At 38.4% G+C, this 23,259-nt stretch overlaps 1 protein-coding gene across 1 annotated transcript; it reads left to right on the top strand.

The window, feature by feature from the left end:
• The first annotated feature begins 691 nt into the window (after positions 1-691).
• On the top strand, positions 692-23,049 carry LOC109030331 (fatty acid synthase). Its single transcript, XM_072304721.1, has 11 exons — positions 692-749; positions 1,609-1,773; positions 3,642-3,764; positions 4,554-4,792; positions 7,992-8,216; positions 9,111-9,130; positions 13,728-13,953; positions 16,044-16,274; positions 20,992-21,181; positions 21,914-22,143; positions 23,038-23,049. The coding sequence occupies exons 1-11, from the start codon at positions 692-694 to the stop codon at positions 23,047-23,049; spliced, it is 1,719 nt and encodes a 572-aa protein (XP_072160822.1).
• Positions 23,050-23,259: the final 210 nt, after the last annotated feature.

Raw genomic sequence — 23,259 nt, 5'->3', positions numbered from 1 at the left:
GATTTTTTTGAAAACTTCCATAACATTACCTCTCTTTCAGCAGAATATTCTGTGTGGATTTCAAGCCATAAAGTCGGCTTGTTACTCTTAAAAACGTTAAATAGGAGCGGAAATTTGTAACATCGCAATAGAGATACGGGGTTTTGCACTGCGGTCATCGAAATGGCGCTCCCAAGTTGCAAAACGGTTTCCCCTCTATTAAATGAACAATTGACTTCATTTGAAATGAAAAAGTCTACGCCTCACCTAGAATCAATTATTTTTAAATTGTACATTGAGATGCAGGACAACGGTGTTGCCAACTTGCGAAATGCTTACCTGATATTATAGAAGTAGCCTTGCAACTTACTCTCATTTTAGATGATATACTGCAAAAGCACACGCCCTGATTGTTGTGCTTGCAAAATTGATGGTGCTTAGTAATGTAGTAACAATTGTTTTAGTAAATTTTACGCTCTATGGAAGACGTTAAGATTTTAGATGGATCAGCCAGTCATACTATACCAAGGCTGAAATTTTTTAATTCAGTTGCTGTGCAACGAAACGACTGGCGTCGTTGATGACTTTAAATTAAAGATAATTTTTTTATATTTCAGATGACAATGATGCGCCGATCTACTGCGGCAAAGCGATTTCACATGAGCGATTTGACGCCACATTTTTCAATGTTCCTTTTAGCTTCCCAGTCTCAATGGATCCAATTACAAGGCAATGTTTGGAAACCAGCGTGGAGGCAATCATAGACGCAGGTTCGTTCCATCTTTTACACAGCATCTCTGAAAGGTCTTTAAAGAAAATCATGTTACTTGTACTTGCACTAAAGACGCATTTGGATTTTGTAGCTGTGTCCGCTAACTGCGATTCTTGAGAGTTGGCAACCCTGCTTTATCCCATTTAAATCCATTACGAAAATCGATTTTAAGTAAGGCAGTTTGTCTCGCCGAGAATCAATTGTTTTGTTGTTACAGAACAATTTTGTAAAACTATTTAAAAACTAGGATTAGATACCTTTCTATCAGAATAATTTTTTATTAAAAGTTGGCATCACTGTTTTTTCACCATCTTTAAACTACCGCCAAAGTTTTCAATTTTGAAGACTGTTTGCATTATTTCAGCGATTCTCCGGTAGATTACGTTCTCATCAATGTCAATATGAGTAGTGTGGCCACCCTATATGACTTATTGAGTACGGTAATTTCTTGTTTTGTTACAGTATTTTCATTTTACTGTGTGCTTGCACATAAAATAACCTCAAAATTTTCTGATTTTCGCTGATTTTGCGATTTTTGCGACTTTGACAGCTATAAACCACAATAAAAAAATCATTGTGTTCAAAGTTTTTACCATTTTTCTCAAACGTTGTTTTGTGAATGCTTATTGTGTCAATTTTCACCCTTTGAGAGAGAATTTCTGGATTATTTTGAAGTGATCAAAGTTACTGATTTTCGCGAAATTAAATCATAAGTAAATGGATTAAGAAATGTCATTCTAACTGCTGCACAATCCAACCACTACGCAAGTTCAGGACTCTGTTTGTCTTCAATGAATTGTAGTGAGAGATTCTTCGTTGACATTAAATTTAATATAAACTTCTTTTGTTGTATCAAGGTGTAAATCCAAAATCTCTGGATGGGACAAATACAGCTGTTTATGCAAATTACGATTTCACTGAGATGGAAGTTATGTTTTCTGAATTCAGGAGGGACAAGGTCCTTGCCGGTATCGAACGTTGCTTGAGGGCAAATCGACTTTCTTTCTGTTTGAATCTTCACGGTAAGTGTATGGAACAGGATCATGGTAATATATTTAATTCGTAGAATCATATTTCCTTGCGCGTAACATAATCTTTACCAAAAGTTTGGTGGCCCATGTGCAATGATTTAAAGCATTATTGCATTCCTCTATATTTCAATGGCTAAAGAAACAAATTTAAATGAGAGTAATCCATACAGAGTGTGCAAACATTTCAAAATCATGAGCTGAAAACGCTGAATCAACGAGTTTAAATATTAGAGCCTAATACAGGGCGAAGCGGCGTGCTGCCATCGCGAGACGTGCACTGGCGCCTACAAACCTAAGGGGATACTACACGCATTGCGCAATGATTGAAGTATCCAGTTAGGTTTGAAGGCACCAACGCGCGTTTAGTGTTGGCCGGCCGCTCGCTGCGCCGCAGCGTGCCACGGCGCCTCAAGCAACTATTTCACCACGGAGGTGTTGCACAGTATCATACGAAACTGAAGGCGCTTCAACATATTAAGAGTGACAGGCATCCTTTATTGTACGGAGCTTTCCTCGCGAAACAAATCAAGATAATACGGCACCAAAAAGAGCGGCAGTCCAAAAACTCAATAAGTCCTACCATCCGTATTTAATAACTTTTACCATAAGTTTTGAATTTCATTAGAGAGAAAAGTGACTCGATTTAGTTAGGAACATTCTTGAATATACCGTCAAGATTTTATTTTGAATCAAGAATAAAATAGCTGAATGGAAGCAGGTTTCTGCTTGATGTAAGTGACTTTTCGCATTATGTAAGCATCTTTTCTTATTTAAACAAGCATTATATTCTTTATCGATTCATAAGAAAACCTTCTCGGCGTTGAATTTGAGCACATTCCTGCTTGAATCAAGTCACTTGTTCCTGTGATGAAGTTCAAAAATCATGCTAACCGTTATTGTATACAGACTCTAGGACTTATAAAGTTTTTTGACTACCGCTCTCTTTTTGTCGCCGTCACTCGATTGAATTTGCGAGGGAACTTCGTGCTGTTGAAAGATGCCATCAGTCATGATACGTTGGATGCCTTTAATCTCATATGAGACTGTGCAACACCTCCATGGCGAAATAGTAGCTCAAAGCGCCGCGGCACACCGAAATTATCATACACAGGAAAAATTTCAGAGCCTTTAGTTATGGGAAATCAAAAGGCGTAGGTATGTTCCAGGTATAACAAAATTGGATTTTCTTGGAAGATGATGAAATTCTGTTCCACCAAAAAGGTCTGAAGAGTTTTAGTTCCTTAGTTATTCCCTTAGTATTAATGGAATTGACACTCCTCCATTTTACAAAAAATTTCAATGATGTATTTTTCTCCGTTGGACCAAACAAACAAACAAAAGAGCAAAAAAAGGAGCAAGCCCTCATTCTTCCAAGACATTATACATTTTTATCCAAAAACGGTATGAGGAATTATCGCTTGTATTTACGCGTGGACCAAATTACTTTGTATTTATGGTAAAACTTAAAATTAAAAAAAATAAGTTCAAGACAAACCACGATGCTATTCATTTTATGTATAATTAAATTACTTACATGCCGAAGCTTTTTGAGACCTCTTTTATTTTTATTTTAATTTTAAGTTTTACCATAAATATAAATATTTCAGATGCTACTAATCCAAAAATGTTTGTTTTCAAATTACTTTGGGTCTCAATTGGTGAGTGGACTAAAACTTTCCTGTCGAAAAAACGCGTGGACGTAAACTACTGGAAAAAACAGGTGCTCGGATAAAACATTTTCGACGAAATGTCCAATACATAACCCTAATGTATGGGTTTTGCACTTTGGCTATCGATATAGAAATTCTACACAAAGTATCAATACTAGTAATAACTATGACAGTATGATTTATTATCAGGTCCAAGTTGTACTCTTGCGGGAGGATGGGGGACTTTCTTTCATCTCATCGAAAAAGCGAAAGAGGAGATTCAGCGCGGTTACATTGAAGCTGCCGTCGTAGTTTGCGCGAATCACATCATGAGTAAATACGCCATGCCCACTTGGGCCAGTCTTGGAATGCTGGCTCCGGATGGAAAATGCCGTCCTTTTGATTAAAATGGTAAGTAGAAGAGTTTCTGTATACTTTACTGCTTTCGATCATTAATCCAGAAGAAATGAATAGAAGTCTTCAAGTGGAGGAGCTCTATCTACAAAAAAGTCTTAAGTCAGATGTACGAGTAACCTCTGAAATTGAGCTGCAATGGTCTATGAGTTTTCTTAAATTCTATCTCTTCATAGATTTTTTATATGTTTTGATATGCATTCGCCTGCCTATTACGTTTATTGAAAACGGCAGCCTACAAAGGACACTAAAATAACTTGTTTCTCTATTTTGGTGAAGAAAAACACGTTTTAAAGACATACACACCTTATAGTGGGCGCTTTATTATTTAGACCCGTTTTTACCAGCTCAAATTAAAACTAGATGCACTATTTATATTCTTAATAATTTATATTCGTAATTTGTTCTTTTTCCGATCTTTACTTCAATATTCTACATAGAATTATTCCAAAGTTTGTATGATACACACTATGACGCGTACTTTCTGTGCTGAAAATTTCGAGTTTTTTTGGCAGAAAACTTTATTTAATAAGATTATTTCTTCGAAGTTACTAAAAACTCTTATGACTGATGAGATGGAGATGGTACGCTCTGCTTTAAAAAATACCTTCTAATTGAAAACGACTGAACCGAAATTGAACAAGTATGAAATCAGTGTATGTCTTTGAAAATATGTGAGGGAGGTATATAAAGATGAATTTTTTGCAGCTCAAGGTTACGCCAGGAGTGATGGCTGTGTCGCGGTATTCTTGCAAAAAGAAGAGGACGCTTTCCGCAATTGGGCCACTTTGATGGGTGCTGAAGACAAATTCTTTAAAATTGGGCGAAAAAATTACATGTCATTCGATACTGAAAACGCGAAAAATGTGCTCAAGAGTATTTACACAAAATGCCAAGTGGACCCCTCTAAAGTTGGATATTTGGAGGCGGATGGATATGGAGTTCAAGTGAGTGATGCGACTTTCTTGGAGTACTGCCCTAAGATTATTTTGATTTTTATGTCATTGTTTTTTGTATGACAAAGTTCACTTTGATGCTAAGTTGGGGCGTGCATCGATTCGACTTTGTTTATTTGTCTCTTTGATCAAAGGGTTGATAGAAAGTAACTTGGGCATATCAAACAGGAGAAAAACAGGGGGGGGAGGGAAAGAAGGGGAAAGAAGGGGAAAGAAGGGGAAAGAAGAGGGAAAGAAGGGGTAAGAAGGGGGAAGAGGAGGGAAAGAAGGGGGGAAAACGGGGAAAAACGCAAAACAAGGCTAAAATACAACACTAATAACCTGAGACGTTCCGACTCAAAACTGAGTCATTTTTAGTCGGAAAATAATTTAAAAACTAAAAAAAAATATCAAAGAAAAAACCTGAGACCCCTCTTCAATATTTTTGGCGCGTATACGTAGTATACCGCCTTTGCGATCGTTTTGAACCCTGCTCGATACAATAACCGAGTCCCTTAGTTCCTTATCGAAAAGTGACTACCGCGAACTTCTGAGATTTTCCAAAGCTTGTAAAAAATTTACTTATCCGTCAATAATTATGATTCTAATGTATTTCTCATTCTGGGGCTTTCTAGTTTATGTGCAATGAATACCAAGAGTCTATGTTACTTGGTTTTTTTTAAAAAAGCCTAAGAATGCGACGCGCTGATTTAAAATATGCATATATAAGCAGAAACAAGCGCACTGATTCGAGGATGGCTGACCAGGCCGGCACTCTAGGAATGAGAATTTTACTCCTCCGTTTCGTTCATAACGTTGCTTTGACAGATCTCCACACCACTGTTAGGCTTTTCAAAAGCTGTGATGAGCCTCAAAACTCATTAGGCCATGTGCTAACCATAACACATACAGAAATCAGTTTGCTTTTACAGAAAACCACTTACCCTTCTCCTCCCCGCACACCGGACCTCTGTCCCGACACCGAGGCAGTGTCTTTTGTCCTCCCGAGCGACCCGACCCGGACCCTCACCCTTGATTTTACGCTTGATTAACCATTTCACCGTCACGCTAGGATTCGTCCAATTTTCAAAAAAATTGTTTCGCGTGTACTTAGCAATTTTTTCCTTACTCTCCGTTAAAAGACGAATTAAAAGAGGTCTCATTCATAAAAATCGGCCGAATAGAAGAGAAGTTACAGTATTCGAAATCCGAAGAAATCAAACGAACTTCTCCAGACAAAAAATAAAATGAAGGGAAAAAAAGAAATGTATAAATTACAATTAAATATAATTGACCTCAGAATTTGACAAGCAATTCAATTATATAACGGAGTAAAAATTGGGAGAAATTACAAAAAATTCGCCTCTTGCAAGCGGCTTCCTTGTAAGAATTTTGACCTGAAGATAAGGTTTGAATAGCAGCAGTACTCCATACAATACACGATGTGCCTGAACGAACAATTTTTTTTGTCAAAATCGAAAATTCTTTATATTTTTTAACTACAGTGTCTCTTAAGTCGTTTAAGCTAAAAAAAAATTCCGTCAAGATACTGGAAAGTAAAGGCGCTTTAAAAGTATTCTGGGGCTAGCTAAATCACCGGGAGTAAATCCCGTTATATTATTAAAAAGAAACTGACGCCATAGTTTAATGCCTTAGTTTCTTGAATACGATTATTTTAAGCACTCAAACATTTATACCACCAATTATAGCCATGGGGTGATTTCCTGAGAGCCGATAATATCACGAATTTCTCATAGAACCTTTCAAAAATGGCTTGCTTTTTGGGCAGCCGATTCGGTCATCGAACCGGGATTTAAATGGAAGCTGATAATAACACAAAGCTCTGAGAAAAATTTCGAGATGAGTATAGGAACGGTTTGTAAATAACGAGGAGAGGCGGGCAAAGCGGCTACAATCCTATCTAATTTTTACCATTATTCTGTTGAATGGATGTTGCCGCGGACTGCTAACTGTGTCCACACATGGTTTCTGTTCTGGTTCTGGTTTTCTGATATGCATATCGATACGTGAGTATTTTTACCCGTAGAATCCAATGTTCACGTCAGGGAGTCGACACATTTCGATTTTTTCGATTTTATACGGAATATTGATGGTTTTTCGGGATTGAAATTATTATTGTTTAATGAGAAGTAAATGCACCCAAAATGACTTTAGCATATTGATTTTTACATATTTGCACTCACGAAATTAGTTGGTAAATTCAACGAGTGGGTGCATCGACTAGGTATATCAAGTTTCTGCAATTTTTTACGGCAAATCGGTAGATTTTCGGGACGTAGATTGCTTACTTTCAATTCATGAATGAATAAACCATGGACATGGTTGAACTTCTTTGCATGAAAATACGTTTAAAATAACAAAATCAAGACATATCTAATGCAATTGCATTTATATCGAGTCAATTTCTTTTCAATAATATAACGGGATTTATAATGCCGGTGGTTTAGGTATTTTAGCCCCAAAATACCTTTAAATCGACTTTATCTTTCAGGAGTTCGACAAAATTTTTTCTTTCTTCGCTTAAATTATTCCGCAGCACTTTTCTTTAAGAATCTGATAAGGTTTTGCTTGGGGCAGATCAAAAAATTTAAACTCATTCGAATGGCTTTTTACATTCACAATACACGGTCTCGTCAAAGTGCGTCGTTGACCTCTCAGTGTTGGATCGTATGAATTCTCTTGTTGTGCTACTTGCTTTTTTGAAATCTCTGTAAATGAAAACTAAAGGGGTTGATATGTGCGAGTTAATGACGCGCCTTATCAACACATTGTGTTGGAGTTCACTGCTTGTTTTATCTTCAATTTATTTTCCGACTTAAGATGACTCAGTTTTGAGTCGAAACGTCTTGGATTTTTAGTGTTGTATTTTATCTTTGTTTCCTGTTTCCCCCTGTTGTTTCTCATTTTCTCATTGTCTAGGGCTGCCTCGTAAAAATTCGATCTAGGATATCAAACAGGAGCCCCAATCGCAAGATAATTTGCAAGACAGAGTACAAACACTTTCTTTAGCGAGGACCGCAGTCCCAAATGACTCCTCAAAATAACGCCTTGTTAAAAACAGAAACGGCAGAAGGGCACCTCCAGACAAAGTCTCAGGGAAATTATTCATGGAAAGCAGCAGTAGCGTCTTAAAGCAAATCGTGCCGTGTCCATCACCGAAGTAACCCTACTCTGAATTTAACGTTTTCAGGAACGAGACAAAAAAGAAATAGAGGTGATTCGTGAGGTATTTTGCAAAAACCGCTCATCACCACTCGTATTAGGATCGGTCAAATCTAACGTGGGGCACCTTGAAAGCGCTTCTGCTGGAGTCAGTTTGATAAAAGCGATCCTTGCTCTCAGTAAATCAAAAGTTCCGCCAACCATCAACATCGACTCACCTCTACCTACGTTGACAGAGGCGCCGGAGCTACAGGCAAGTACTGCATTTCTTCATCGAGGGTTTTTCCCGAGAAATGTTTTGCAAAATTTCAGGAAACCAGAACAACTTATCAATATATAGGTTACAAGGGAAAAATTAAACAGCTTGCTACGATAAAGAGAAGACTACGTAACATTATTAGAACTCGTTACATTTCCTTGCATATTTTATTTTTCACACTAGTTTTTATTTTTTATTATTTTTTAAGATGGTAGCGAGCTCCTATTACATCACGTAATTCTGGATATTATATTATAAATACTCTATTAACATCATTATAGGCTCGACTACCTCATGCTAATTTTTGGTTTTAAAGTACTGCCGTTAAGAGATGGACACAGAGCTGCCTTTCAACCCCGGAGTATTAAGTGATCTCTCTCATCGCCATCATATTTTATTTATCATATTTATACATTAATTTAGAGGCTAGACAAACAGGGTCACGGCCCTAGTCAGAAGTTAGAAGAAGAAGAAGAAGAAGAAGAAGAAGAAGAAGAAGGAGAAGAAGAAGAAGAAGAAGAAGAAGAAGAAGAAGAAGAAGAAGAAGAAGAAGAAGAAGAAGAAAGTACTGCCGTCCAATTATTGAAACTATGTCGGCCTGACAAGACAAGTCTCTAGCCTATCCCTATCTTAACCATGAAATATATTGCAATTCAATGTCTTATCAGGCTACTTTAAACTCTCTTAACACTCATCAAAAGTTTGAAGCAAATTCAAAGACAGTGACAGTCGTAAACTGATAGAGACAGAGCTCGAATTTAAATCGAGGAACTTTAATGGTACAATAATTTGCATATATATATTATTATTTGGACTGACAAAAATTTCGCTCGGTTAGATGTTTCTAAATTTTTCTTTTCGTATCTCTCAAATCGTGCTTGTTAACAGGTTAGCACGGACGTGACCCCGTTTGATGGAGAGCTAGTAGGGGTAAACGTTATTTCACTCATAGGAGGTTTTGCCCATGCACTGATTAAAAAAAAACTCCAGGTAAATTTTACTTGGTTTCATATTTTACCATCGTCAACACGGAAAAAACGAGTTTAGGGCTGGTACCTGCGCGGAAGGTCCCAGCCCTAACCGGATAGGTAAAATTGCTTTACCTCATTTCTCATAGGGGCAGGCCCGGAGTGGGTAGAGCCCAAACCTAGTTAACCTATCTACTTCAGGGTTCAGCTCTACTTGGTAAGGGCTCGACCTTGTCCAGTTAGGGCTGAGCCGTACCCGCGCAGGGCCTGTCTCTGTGAAGTATGAGGTGAAGCAATTCTAGAGCCCAGCCCTAATCTCGTTTTTTCCGTGAAGTCATCTTAAACTAATACTAAGGAAAGTTAGGTCTTCAAAACATTTCTGTAAGCGGATCCGAGAGGAGGGCGTAAGGGGTACACAACCCTCTCCCCCTTTTGCCCCAAGAAGGAGGAAGAAAAAGGAAACAAAGAGAGAGGAAGGAAAGACACTGAGATTCGGTAATTATTATTGAATTACAGAATGACAACTATAAAATGTCCTATCGTTTAGAAAATCTTTTATAAGCCGCCAAAAAGTAAGTTCGATTGGCCTGTTGATCGAAACATTCATCGCGCCTTTAATTGCGATTTGTTGGAAAGATTGTTCTTAAATTACCAAGAAAAGTCAGAATAATTGAAGGCTAATTGAACGTATTTCTGCCAAACGGAACTATGTGCACATTTTGACGCGAGTCCTGTAATGCATATATTCTTATGGGTCTCAGGGCTCATGTCTTAATGCACATAGTTCTGTTTGGAAAAAATACGTCCAATTTGGAGGCACAGCGTGGATAGATTGAGTATCATCAAAACTGAATTAAATGAAATGAAGATGTTTAATTTTATAAATAATTTCAATGTATTGTAAGTAAATGAATAAAAACTAGGGTATTGTAGATATATTTCTTTAATTTACTGAGGAACTTTTCGGCTTACGCCATCATCTGAGCATTATGACAAATCTTGAACAAAAACACATTCGCAGTTCAAAATCTTCACGAAATTTTACAACACAAATACATTATAGTGACGAAATTAAAAACGCAATACATTATATGAAAGGTTATTGCAGCTAAAAAAGTTGTAAATATGCAAATCAGCCGATCGTTTTTTGGCGAAAGTTTGGTTCCTATTCATAACGAACAATAAAAAAAATGGTGTTGTTCAATTGGAACTCTATAAAGGACCCTACAACAAAACGGCCAAATCGGCCTAAACACGGAATCGTACGATTTTCTCAGGAATGATAGAGGTTCTTCCCAGACACTCAAAACTGGTCATATTTTTTGCCTAACCCCCAGGAAAAAGGGGGGAGAGGAGGTCAAAGTCAAAACCTTTAAATTAGCATAACTTCTCAACGGTTTGTCGTAGAAAGATGATCTTGGTGTCAAAATTTCCAGAACAATGAGAGCTTTCAGAATATAGGTATGAAATTAATTAAATTTTAAAATTTGACCCACTTTTGGGGCATTTTACAAGGTCCCCCTTTCGTAAATTTTCGTTTTTTGAGATTTTCGGTTGTTCGGTTCGCACGGATCAAAACAAAAACAATTTCAAATAAAAGTAGAGCGTTTAAGCTTTAAAACAAGCCCAAGATGATCTTGGGGAAACGATTAGAAGCGGAGTTATGAGTCTTCAAAGTTGACGCGGCGCGCGGGAACCTTGTATGTTCCGAGTCTCAAGGTCACCTGCGCGCCCCGGATTGCCTACAGGTTGCAAGTTTTTGTGTTTTTATGCTTCTGTAGGTCATTTTTAATGTAAATCATTCAATGAAGATAGTTTAATCAGAATTTTTTTATTTTACACAATGGGCCTTCGGCGAGGTACACAACATTAACGTCAAAAAAATTTAACTGCGTTTCAAATAGCCCCCTCAAGAATAACTGAGACTTGTTTTGAAGCTCAAAGCTCGTCTGCTTCTACGAGAAACTATTTGGCTTTACCAAGTGAGTTCCGTCAAGCGCTGTACCTTATAGCTCAATTAAAAAATTTTAAAATTAGGGGTACCCCAAAATTTGGCATCAATGGGTTATAATTTCTAAATGGTTCAGTTCTGTATGGAGCATATGTATATTTGAACTGAGGGTCCATGGTTTCTTCTAAATTATAAGAGCAGAATCATCATCGTTAGCAAATGTTTAATGAGGTATGATGGACATAATGGTTGATACTCTAAGCCCCCTCTCGCTCCTCCCGTAAAATTAAAAAATTTCGATTATTCTATCTTCATTGAATAATTTACATAAAGAATGACCTACAGAAGCATAAAAACACAAAAACTTGCAACCTGCAGGCAATCCGGGGCGCGCAGGTGACCTTGAGACTCGGAACATACAAGGTTCCCGCGCGCCGTGTCAACTTTGAAGACTCATAACTCCGCTTCTAATCGTTTCCCCAAGATCATCTTGGGCTTGTTTTAAAGCTTAAACGCTCTACTTTTATTTGAAATTGTTTTTGTTTTGATCCGTGCGAACCGAATAACCGAAAATCTCAAAAAACGAAAATTTACGAAAGGGGGACCTTGTAAAATGCCCCAAAAGTGGGTCAAAGAGGTTGTTCCATCCCCCATTAGATTTGGCCCCGTATCAAATATGATCCATCTTTTCAGGAGTTATACAGTAGCATGCAAAACGTTCAAATATGGCGGTCATTTTGACTTAGGCCCTCCCCAGAGAGGGGGGGGGGCGGGGGGTCAAAGGCAAACCTTCAACTGCCTATAACTTTTGAGCGAAAAATCGGATTGAGTTGAACTTTCTTTTAAATGAAAGATCTCAAAAAGATCTATCTGCTGATACCTGAAAAATTGAAAAAAAGTTAAATTTAATGCAAATTTTTAGCAGTTTTTCGATTTTTTAGGAGACAAAATTTTCAATTTTGTCGTGTTTCGGCACCGCGCAATGACTCTACTAAAACAAAAACCAATTTTTTAGATTCTACACTCAATTTCCTATAAGATGCAAAAAACCGCATCTTGGGGAAACGTTTAGATCGCGAGCTATGGCTTGTCAAAGGTAGCCCCGCGCTGTTCGCATATCCTCTACGCGTCTGCCACCGATCCTGTTGCCCCTCCTCCCCCATCCTAAATGAAAATTAGCATTCTACTACCAAGCTTTCGTATATATCTGCGTTATAGGTACGTGAAAATTTCAGCAAGTTCGTGATTTCCAGTGGAATTGATACTTTAATTCGCTCCCCCCCCCCCCCACCGGCCACTGGCACTGAAGTTTGCCCCTGCCTACAAGTTGTAATAGTTTTTTCTTGTGTCTAACTGGAGGTATTTGTTTTCTAGATTACACGCTAAAATGAACAGAATAGGTATAAAAAAAGTAATTTATTAAGTGAATTTAAAGCAGTTAAACAAGGATACACCCAGGTTACACAAGGAGGTTGGGAGGTGGGATAAAAAATTACCTCAATTCGATTTCGTAGTCACAGGGTGCTACATCAGCAAAAACATGTAACAAGAAAATGTTTATAATTCTTTTTCGCACAATATTTGGAGCACAGTGGCCGGGTTGGGGGGGGGGGGGAGAGAGATATAAAGCGTCAATTCCACTGGAAATCACGAGCTTGCTGGATTTGCACGTACCTATAACGCAGATATATACGAAAGCTGGGTAGTAGAATGTTAATTTGCATTTAGGATGGGGGAGGAGGGGCAACAGGATCGGTGGCAGACGCGTGGAGGATATGCGAACAGCGCAGGGGGCGCGCGCTCAGCGCGGGGCTAACTTTGACGAGCCATAGCTCGCGATCTAAACGTTTCCCCAAGATGCGGTTTTTTTTGCATCTTATAGGAAATTGAGTGTAGAATCTAAAAAACTGGTTTTTGTTTTAGTAGAGTCATTGCGCGGTGCCGAAACACGACAAAATTGAAAATTTTGTCTCCTAAAAAATCGAAAAACTGCTAAAAATTTGCATTAAATTTAACTTTTTTTCAATTTTTCTGGTATCAGCAGATAGATTTTTTTAAGATCTTTCATTTAAAAGAAAGTTCAACTCAATCCGATTTTTCGCTCAAAAGTTATAGGCAGTTGAAGGTTTTGCCTTTGACCCCCCGTCCCCCCCTCTCTGGGGGGGCCTAAGTCAAAATGACCGCCATATTTGAACGTCTCGCATGCTACTGTATCACTCTTGAAAAGATGGATCATATTTGATAGGGGGCCAAATCTAATGGGGGATGGAACAACCTCTTTTAAAATTTAATTAATTTCATACCTATATTCTGAAAGCTCTCATTTTTCTGGAAATTTTGACACCAAGATCATCTTTCTATGACAAACCGTTGAGAAGTTATGCTAATTTAAAGGTTTAGACTTTGACCCCCCTCCCCCCTTTTTCCTGGGGGTTAGGCAAAAAATATGACCAGTTTTGAGTGTCTGGGAAGACCCTCTATCATTCCTGAGAAAATCGTACGATTCCGTGTTTAGGCCGATTTGGCCGTTTTGTTGTAGGGTCCTTTCAATGTGCTGTTAAATTAATAATGTTTATCGCTCAACAGGATCTCAACCTCAAAATTAGACGAAAAATTACCACAATTAATTCTCCTATCATCGCGGACAGAGAACGGAATCGAAGATGTTTTCAGGAGACTAAGAACTACAAAAGCCACCCCTGAGTTTGCTTTTCTATTGAACAATGTGTTCCGTAAGGCGATGAAAGGTCACATGTATAGAGGTTTTACCATGGCATCTCCTGGGATCCCAAACATTCCACACAAAACGATGGTAAGTGATGAATGTGTAAACTTTAACACCATTGCGTATTTTAATTGACAATTCATAGAGACAGCAAAGTGAACGGGAAAGAGATGGCTTTTACTAACACTGATCTTTTGTCTCCAATTTTCGAGGTAGACTATGGAACACCTCCTGGTGTAGGAATGGTTGCCGATTTAGAATTTTGTTTTGTCCAGTTTTACAGCGCCTCTCCCAGGTACTCGGGTACATGCATTAACCCCATGCATTGCCTGAAGATCTAGTTTTATCATCATAATAAACGAAGAGAATTGGTAAATTACTCATGAAGCGTAATTAAGATGAAAGAAAGAAATAAAATTATTTGTAGCCTTTCTTTTAGATTTTCATTCCAGTGCCTTCTTACTCAGAGACTTGGAGTAAGAAAGTTAGATGGGACGAAATGCGTGATAGCCTGATAGGACTATTATTTCGAGTAGGTGAAATTGCGTATCCACAAAATGAAGGAGAATCTCTTTTCGACTGACTCAGAGACTTTAACGCAGGAGTAGAAAAGTTGGATGGGGCGAGACGCGTGATAGGACTATTTTGACTCCACGGAGGTAAAATTGCGTATCCCCCAAATGAAGGAGAATCTCTTTTTGACTAACTCGGAGATTTTAACGCAGGGCTAGAAAAGTTGGATAGGGCGAAACGCAAGATAGGACTATTTCGACTTCCAACCATGAAAAATTGCGTATACAAAAAATAAACGAGAAGTTTGTTTTGGATGGCCAGCGAGTCTACCAGAGATGCTTGCGGCGTGCAAGATGTTGCTAAGTTGATCAGTGTATAAGGAGAAGGTTGTGGTCGAACACTGAAAAAAAATTCTCGGCGTTCTTACCAAGGTCCTTTGTTATACCTTTACCATCTTACTTTTTTTTTTTACCAATTAATGATAATTTCCCCAAGACAGACTGGTAAGCTTACCTAAAAACCGGTATTTTTACTGTTTTTTCAGGTAAGAATACCACTTTTATTGGTAATCAATTCCCGGTAACTTTGCCATTTTATCTCGATAGCTCTACCGCAGTCGATAAAAAATATTGACGTTTTTACCAAGGTCCATTAAAATTACCGAGAAAGTTCAATAATTTTACTGAGATTTTTCGGTAAGATTACCAATTCCATAAATGGTAATTTTACCAAGGAAAAACTGGGATCAAATAGAACCCTGAATTCTTGGTAATTTTACCCTTTTCTCGGTAAATACACCGAGATTTTTTTTTCAGTGAAGCACGTTGACCGAATGAATGAAGAGAGATATGCATGCGAGAATTCGTATGACTGGACAACTCTAAGGAAAAAGATTACCTGGACAACTGCCTCAGAGATGGACTTAAAGCTGACTCTCCTCTCGTGAGAATGATTGAATATTTCAATGATGCTTTCGTTTCATTGATTTGACGAGTCCATCATATTTACCGATTTTATCTTTTTATGATGTTTATGATTTAGTTAGGGTGTTCGGTATCGGATGATCTTACGAACAGGTCTATGCCTTAGTCGTTTGTAGAAGTCTTTAATTATTTGGAAAATTACTGCAAACGTGGTATTTTTTTTGGCAAAAATTACTGCGAACGCGCGATATCATGTTGCGTAAGCTGAATCTCTAGTTGCTCCTCACTGCGCAGGCCGAAGAAAGTGCTGCTTCCCTGTTAGGAGGAGGAGGGGAGGAGAGAAATTTCAGTAGCTGCCATTTGAAATTTTGGTGGACCTAAAAGTACATTCTGTTTGACCTAAGAATATACCCGCGAAGTTTCAACTCGGCAGCATAATCAGCGAACAAATTCTTGGAGAAGCGAGGGACCTCCGGAATGCTTTCGACCATTATTATTTCGTCAACTTCCGACCAAAGTATCACAAGCGCCATGCGACGTTTAAAAATTTCCGCCACCATTTTATTTTTTCACAGAGAAATTTGTCAACGAAGCTGTCCGAGAATTTTACAACAGCAATTTCTCTGGAAAAAAATAAAATGACGGCGAAAATTTTGAAACATCGCATGGCGCTTGTGATACTGTGGCCGGAACGTAACGGTTTATTGGATGATGAAATCATCGATTATTTTTCAATTTCAGAAAGTAGAAAAACACGATCGACCCATTTGGTACGTGTTCTCAGGGATGGGATCGCAGTGGCCTGGAATGGGGCTGCTGCTTCTTCACGTGCCGGTCTTCCGTGCTGCACTCGAAAGGTGCGATCGCGTTCTGAAGCCACGCGGCATCGATATTTTTGAGGTTCTCACCAGCAAAGATGAAGCGATTAATGACAATATTATCCATTCTTTTGTCGCTATTTCATCTGTTCAGGTAAGGAAAGACTCTCTGGGAAGAGCAAGGTTCTTACTTGGACGTATTTCTGTCAAACGGAATGAAGCTCCACAAGGAGAGGAAGGGAGCGGGGGGCTTCAATTGGACGCATTTCTGTCAAACGGAAGTATGTGCATTATGACGTGAGCCCCGTTATGCACATATTCTTATGAGTCTCAGGGCTCATGTCTGAATGCACATAGTTCTGTTTGATAGAAATACGTCCAATTGGCGAAAGTTGCGGAGCGCGATGCTCGTTCTGTCCTATACTCGCAATGATTTTCCATAGCGCTTAGTTCTGTTTGAAAGAACGCGCTGTTCGGGATTCTGAAATCCTCAAAAGGAACTCAAACTGGTGCTTAGTTCCATTTAACAGAAATCCGTCCATTTGAGAAACTTCAATGCAATCCACCAATGACCTGGGAGACGAAAAATTGATTTTTGATTTTAATCTGCCTCTAGAATTCTTGTCTACCATAGAGAAAAAAAGGTGGTGTTTGCATTTCGGGCAGCTCGGATTTTGTCGATGACGTAGAGGTCGGTACGGACGGTTTTTATCATCAATTTTCTTGGAAATGGTATCGTTTGTGGGAAACACTTATTATATAAAAAGTATTTTAAATTATATTTTGAGTTGATCCAAGCAAGCAAAAAAAAAAAAAAAAAAAAAAAAAACCGGACGTCATCGTCCATTTCTCATGATCTAATTTCGGATTTTACCGGAGTATTAATATTGACGGCATATTGTACCGACGTACGTCACGGGGTGAACAATCCTCAAGATGCAAACACCTCCTTTTTTTCTCTATGCTAGTATACTAGTGCAATAAATGCACTCAATTAGAGCACCAGCTCAACAAAAATTTGGCGGAGAGAAGCCTAAAATATTTAGGATGGATTAATCTGTGATATCTCCATTTAGTGTTTCTGATGTCAAAGCACGGAGGACGATTATGGTTTTCCTTTCATTTATTTTTCCAGCGCTAATGTAATTTTTTCAAAATTGATAGTTGAAATTTTCAAACTTAAATTCTTTCATCTCAATGTTGCTCATCTTCTTTGGGGAATTTGAAAACGCGCACTATAATACACAGAGAGAAACTTCAACAGAAACGTTTGGTTAATACAGAAAGTAAACACAACATAACCGTAGCCTCTGATTGACGATTTCTGGGGTAAATTTTAGCTACTTTTTTTTGAAGAATTTTAACAAGCAGTGAACTCCAACACAATGTGTTGATAAGGCGCGTCATTAACTCGCACATATCAACCCCTTTAGTTTTCATTTACAGAGATTTCAAAAAAGGCAAGCAGCACAACAAGAGAATTCACGATCCAACACTGCAAGGTCAACGACGCACCTTCACGAGACCGTGTATTGTGAATCTAGAAAGCTATTCGAACAAATTTAAGTTTTTTGATCTGCCTCAAGCAAAATCTTTTCAGATTCTTGAAGAAAAGTGCTACGGAAAAATTTAAGCGAAGAAAGGAAAAATTCTGTCGAACTCCTAGAAGATAAAGTCGATTTAAAGGTATTTTGGGGCTTATTTTGGGAGTTGATTTCGGTAATTTTCGTTGCGCGAATCGTGTTTTACGTGAAATTCTGGTCAAGAAACATGTATCAGAATGCCTAAAATCGTACCTTGTCTAGTGGTCCATTGTCTTAAATATGTCTTGATTTTGTTATTTTAAACGTCTTTTCATGCAAAGAAGCTCAACCATGCCCATGCTTTATTCATTCATGAATTGAAAGTAAGCAATTCACATCCCGAAAATCTACCGATTTGCCGTAAAAAATCGCAGAAACTTGATATACCAGGTCGATGTACCCACTCTTTGAATTTACCAATCAATTTAGTGAGTGCACGTATGTGAAAGTCAAAATGCTATAGTCATTTTGGGTGCATTCATTTTTCATGAAACAATTGTAAGTAATTTCAATCCCGAAAAACCATAAATTTTCCGTATAAAATAAAAAAATCAAAATATGTCGACTCCCTGACGTGAAAATTAAATTCTACGTGTGAAAATACTTATGTATCGATATGCTGAACAGAATGCCCGCCTCTCCTCGTAATTTACAAACCGTTCCTATACTCATCTCAAAATTTTTCTCAGAGCTTTGTGTTATTATCAGCTTCCATTTAAACCCGGTTTGATGGCCGAATCGGCTGCCAAAAAGCAAGCCATTTTTGAAGGGCTCTATGAGAAATTCGTGATATTATCAGCTCTCAGGAAATCACTCCATGGGTAAAATTGCTGGTATAAATTTTCGAGTGCTTAAAATAATCGTATTCAAGAAACTAAGGCATTAAACTATGGAGTCAATTTCGTTTTAATAATATAACGGGATTTACTTGTCTTCAGGTCAAAACTCATACAAGAAAGCCCCTTGCAAGAGGCTAATTTTTTGTAATTTCACTCAATTTTTTCTCCTTTTTATAATTGAATTGCTTGTCAAATTCTGAGGTCAATCATATTAAATTGTAATTTATACATTTCTTTTTTTCCCCTTCATTTTATTTTTTGTTTGGAGAAGTTTTGTTGATTTCTTCGCATTTCGAATACTGTAACTTCTCTTCTAATTGGCCGATTTTTATGAATGAGACCTCTTTTAATTCGTGTTTTAACGGAAAGTAAGGAAAAAATTGCTAAAAACTCGCGAAACAATTTTTTTTGAAAATTGGACGAATCCTAGCGTGACGGTGAAATGGTTAATGAAGCGTAAGTAATTTTGCGAGGGGCTGAGGATCCCGGCCTCGCTTGGCGACCGTCATTAGCTATTGTTCGTCGAGACGCCGACGCAGTGATCAGGAGCGTGGGGAAGAGAGGGGTAAGTGGATTCCTGTATGAGCCACGTTTAGCTAATGGTCTAATGAGTCTCGAGGCTCATCACAGATTGCACTTACACAGATTGCACTATCATGAGTGGCGGTAGCCACCACCGGGCAAGTAACCTATCCTCCAACAATTGGCAACACAGCACAGCCCGGTCGAGGCAATGACACCATAGTTACACGAACTTGGCTTATTTGGGTTTTTCAGAGCACGGGTACCAACTTTTGAACAGTATAACCGAGGTTACAGATCTGTCAAAGCAACGTTTTGAACAAAACGGAGGAGTTAGATTCTCATTCCGAGAGTGCCGACCTGCTCAGCCATCCTCGAATCAATTCGCTTGATTCTGCTTATATATGCATATTTTAAATCAGCGCGTCTTATTCTTAGGCTTTTTTTAAAAAAACCAAGTAACGTAGACTCTTGGTATTCACTGCACATAAACTAGCGACCCCAGAATGAGAAACAACTTTAAATCATAATTATTGATGGATAAATAAACTTTTTACACGCTTTGGAAAATCTCAAAAGTTCGCGGTAGTCACTTTTCGGTAAGGAACTAAGGGACTCGGTTATTGTATCGAGCAGGGTTCGAAACGATCGCAAAGGCGGTATACTACGTATACGCGCCAATAAAAAAACGCGTAATGAATACCAACGTCGCAATCGGAGGAATGGAATTTCCCAGTTTTTCCATTGTGTTCTGCTCTCAATTCACCGCAAACTGTACCAAAATCAACACAAATTTGTGTTGGTTTGTGTTTCACTTCCTATATTAACCAATAGTAACACAAAACACACATATTTTTATTAGTATTAGATTTTCCCCACTCGTTGTCGTTTTCAGGTCCCTGGTAAAAATTGGCGGTAGAATGTTTGTTCCAAAATACTATAGACCTAAAGCCGGCTGTAAGATTTCTAGTAGCTTCTGTAGCTGGCTGTACAATTTCTTATGGCCTTTTATAGCCGATGGCAATTAAGCAACAGCCAGACGATAAAGTTCATGCTAAACGTTACTAAATACGGATACTAGGACTTACTTAGATAGTTTTTGGACTACCGCTCTCTTTTTGTGCCGTATCTTGTATATTGATTTATTTTGCGAGGAAAGCTCTGTACTTTTGATGGATGCCTGTCATTCTTAATATGTTGGAGCGCCTTCAATTTTTTAAGATACTGTGCAATACCTCTGGTGTGAAATATTTGCTTCAGACGCCGTGGCACGCTGTGGCGCGGCGGGTGGGCAGAGAGCGCGAAACGCGCATTGGCGCCTACAAACCTAACTGGGATACTTTACGCATTGCGCAATGCGTGAAGTATCCCTGTTGGGTTTGTAGGCGCCAGTGCGTCGCCGCGCAATGCGTGATGTATCCCTGTTAGGTTTGTAGGCGCCAATGCGTCGCCGCTCCGCTTTGTGTTAGGCTCTAATATTTAATTTCGCGGAGTCAGCGTTTTTCAACTCATGATTTTGAAATGTTTGCACACTCGGTATGGACCATCTTGTTTTAATTGATGAAAAAAAATATGTTTTAAAGGAAAATATAATGTTTGTTTTGTAAATATTAAAGTAGTTCCGTATCAAACTTAATGATTTCCAAAGCACACGAATTTCTACACAATTTCTTATAGCCTTTTATTGCCAATGGTGATAAAGTGTAAAGCCCGGCGATAGGAACTATAGCCCGACTGTATACTTTTTTATGGCTTCGTATAGCCCGGCTATATGATTTGATCCGCTTTCTACAGCCAGCTCCTTCTTTAGTCGGCTATAAGAACTTCTATGGTATTTTAAACGCAGCTCGTATCGTCAATTTTTACCAGGGGTATTAATATTCAAAATCTCTTGCTCAATGGAATTATTCCTTCTTTTCTTTATCAGATCGGACTGACGGAAGTTTTGCGAGCTCTGAAGTTGGAACCGAATGGAGTGATTGGTCATTCTGTTGGAGAACTGGGTTGTGCCTATGCTGATAATTGCTTAACTATAGAGCAGACTATTTTATCAGCTTATGCGCGTGGAAAGGCCGTCATGGAGTCAACTCTCATTGAAGGAACGATGGCGGCAGTAGGTTCGTATTCAAAAATAAGGGCAATCAATTAGTATTATAAAATGATTTTGTGTTAAAATATTTTCTCATGGAAATACAGTGCACTAACAATTGGCAGTTGAATGATTTGCGGGTTTCCTCCATGATCCTTCCATATAACTTTCGTCTTCTTTGTCTATAGCTTTGTCCTTCTACCTCAACAATCATCCCGCTGCGGGCCGATTATTGAAATTGATAGACAAAGCTCCAAGCAAAGAAGACATAAGGTCTCTAGAGGGATCCTATTGATTGAAATGGGTGGTTCTTATGGACTAAGGGGGTAAATGATGGATTATAACTATCGGGTCTCTCGTGGGTTGCCGTCAGTTAGTCTATTACCTACCTCCTTTGTCCATTGCAACCGTCTACTTCCACCAATTGGATCCCTCCATATCCCTTTTGCTTCTTTGTCTATAGCTTTGTCTATCAATTTCAATAATCAGCCCGCTTGTGCGGTAGGTCTGGGCCACCATGTATTGTATTGTGTCGTCCAGTGTCCGAAAATCACCTTTGAGTTTTAAGAGCCAAATGGCGCATCAAGCTCGAACTTTAGGCGCCAGTGAAGATTTTTTAGGGGCCAAATTGACTTTTTGCCCATATATTACTATGCATTTAGTGAAAAGTGCATATCCTTTTTTTCCCCTTTGTCTGTTGCTCTGTTTATCGATTTCAATAATCAGTCCGCTGATGATTTTATTCTCTCTTCCTGTTCAGGTCTCGGTTACCATGATATACGCGATTCAGTGCCAAAGTCCATCGACATAGGTTGTCGAAACTCATCTACTAGTTGCACCATATCCGGACCGGCGGCAGATGTCGAGGCGTATGTGAGTAAACTCACGTCAAAGGGAGTTTTCGCGAAGAATGTTAGCGCGTCAGGCATTGCTTATCACTCCAGATATTTGGAGCCAGCCGCACCTCTGATACTCAAATATTTACGAGAGGTAAGCATGGAAGTTATAAGGTCAAAAGAGCATAATATAGATATAATTCAAAATTCAATTCAATTCAAATTCAAGTCCACCGGTAAAAGAAGTTGGTTGACTAGGTCCAATACACAGTTGATATCAATGGGCTGCAAGACAAGTCACGCAACTTAGCATATTCCGATACATGCTCCCTTCTCTAATTTCCACGTAAATCACGATTTGCGCAACGAAAATGACTGAAATAGATACAATTTTTTACGAAGCAGCTTGAGACTATAGTAACATGAAAACAAACAAGGGGGAAAACGGGAAACAAAGCTAAAAATGCAATACTAAAAACCCGACACGTTTCGACTCAAGACCAAGAATCAAGAACGACGTTTCGACTCAAGAATTTTTAGTCGGAAAATAAATTTAAAATTAAAGACTATCAAAGAAAAAACCTGAGACCTACATTTTGGTGGCCGAGATCCGAGAAAAACAAGTATTCATTTTTGTTTTAAAAAAAAGTGCATTTCTTGGATCTCTGCCACTAACATGTGGGTCACAGGTTTTTTCTTCGAAATTTTTAATTTATTTTCCTACTGAAAATGACTTAGTTTTGACTTTGAGTCAAAACGTCTCGGATTTTTAGTGTTGTATTTTTAGCATATTCCCCTTTAGTTGTTTTCAAATTACTGAACTTGACTCCTAACAAAGATAATTACGTTATTATTGATTACTATTTATGGGAAGTTTGAATTTCCTGCCTGTATGGAAAACCAGAGTCCAATAAGTAAAAATATTGCAATTTTCTGATAAAAAATTAAAGCATTTTTTGTCCCTTTTGACCTGGCATGTTATAAACGCTCACCAAACTATGATTTTCTTTAGTATTAGCTCATGTTTATTGTTTTTTTGTTTTTTTAGAAGGAAGGATAGTGAGATTAAGTTTGCCTCTGAATGTTAACCTCCATTAAAAGTGGACGCAGTCCTTCACCGATTGGTCTGATTCGAGCTCTAAAGTTGGCTTGTCTCTCTCTGAAAAAATAAAATAAGGGCAAAAATCTCGAAACACTGCGATAGAATTACGTGGTTTTGCACCTTGGTTACACTGAAAAAAATTCTCGGCGTTTTTACCAAGGTCCGTTG

This window comes from Bemisia tabaci, chromosome 9 (genome assembly GCF_918797505.1).
Source record: "Bemisia tabaci chromosome 9, PGI_BMITA_v3".
Lineage (NCBI taxonomy): Eukaryota > Metazoa > Arthropoda > Insecta > Hemiptera > Aleyrodidae > Bemisia > Bemisia tabaci.
This window is presented reverse-complemented; position numbering and strand designations above follow the sequence as displayed.

Coding starts and splice junctions, on each gene's coding strand:
- LOC109030331 (XM_072304721.1), top strand. CDS start 692: ATGGATCCAATTACAAGGCAATGTTTGGAAACCAGCGTGGAGGCAATC. Junction 1,774..3,641: donor TTTCTGTTTGAATCTTCACG/GTAAGTGTATGG, acceptor ATTTATTATCAG/GTCCAAGTTGTACTCTTGCG. Junction 13,954..16,043: donor ACATTCCACACAAAACGATG/GTAAGTGATGAA, acceptor TTTCAATTTCAG/AAAGTAGAAAAACACGATCG.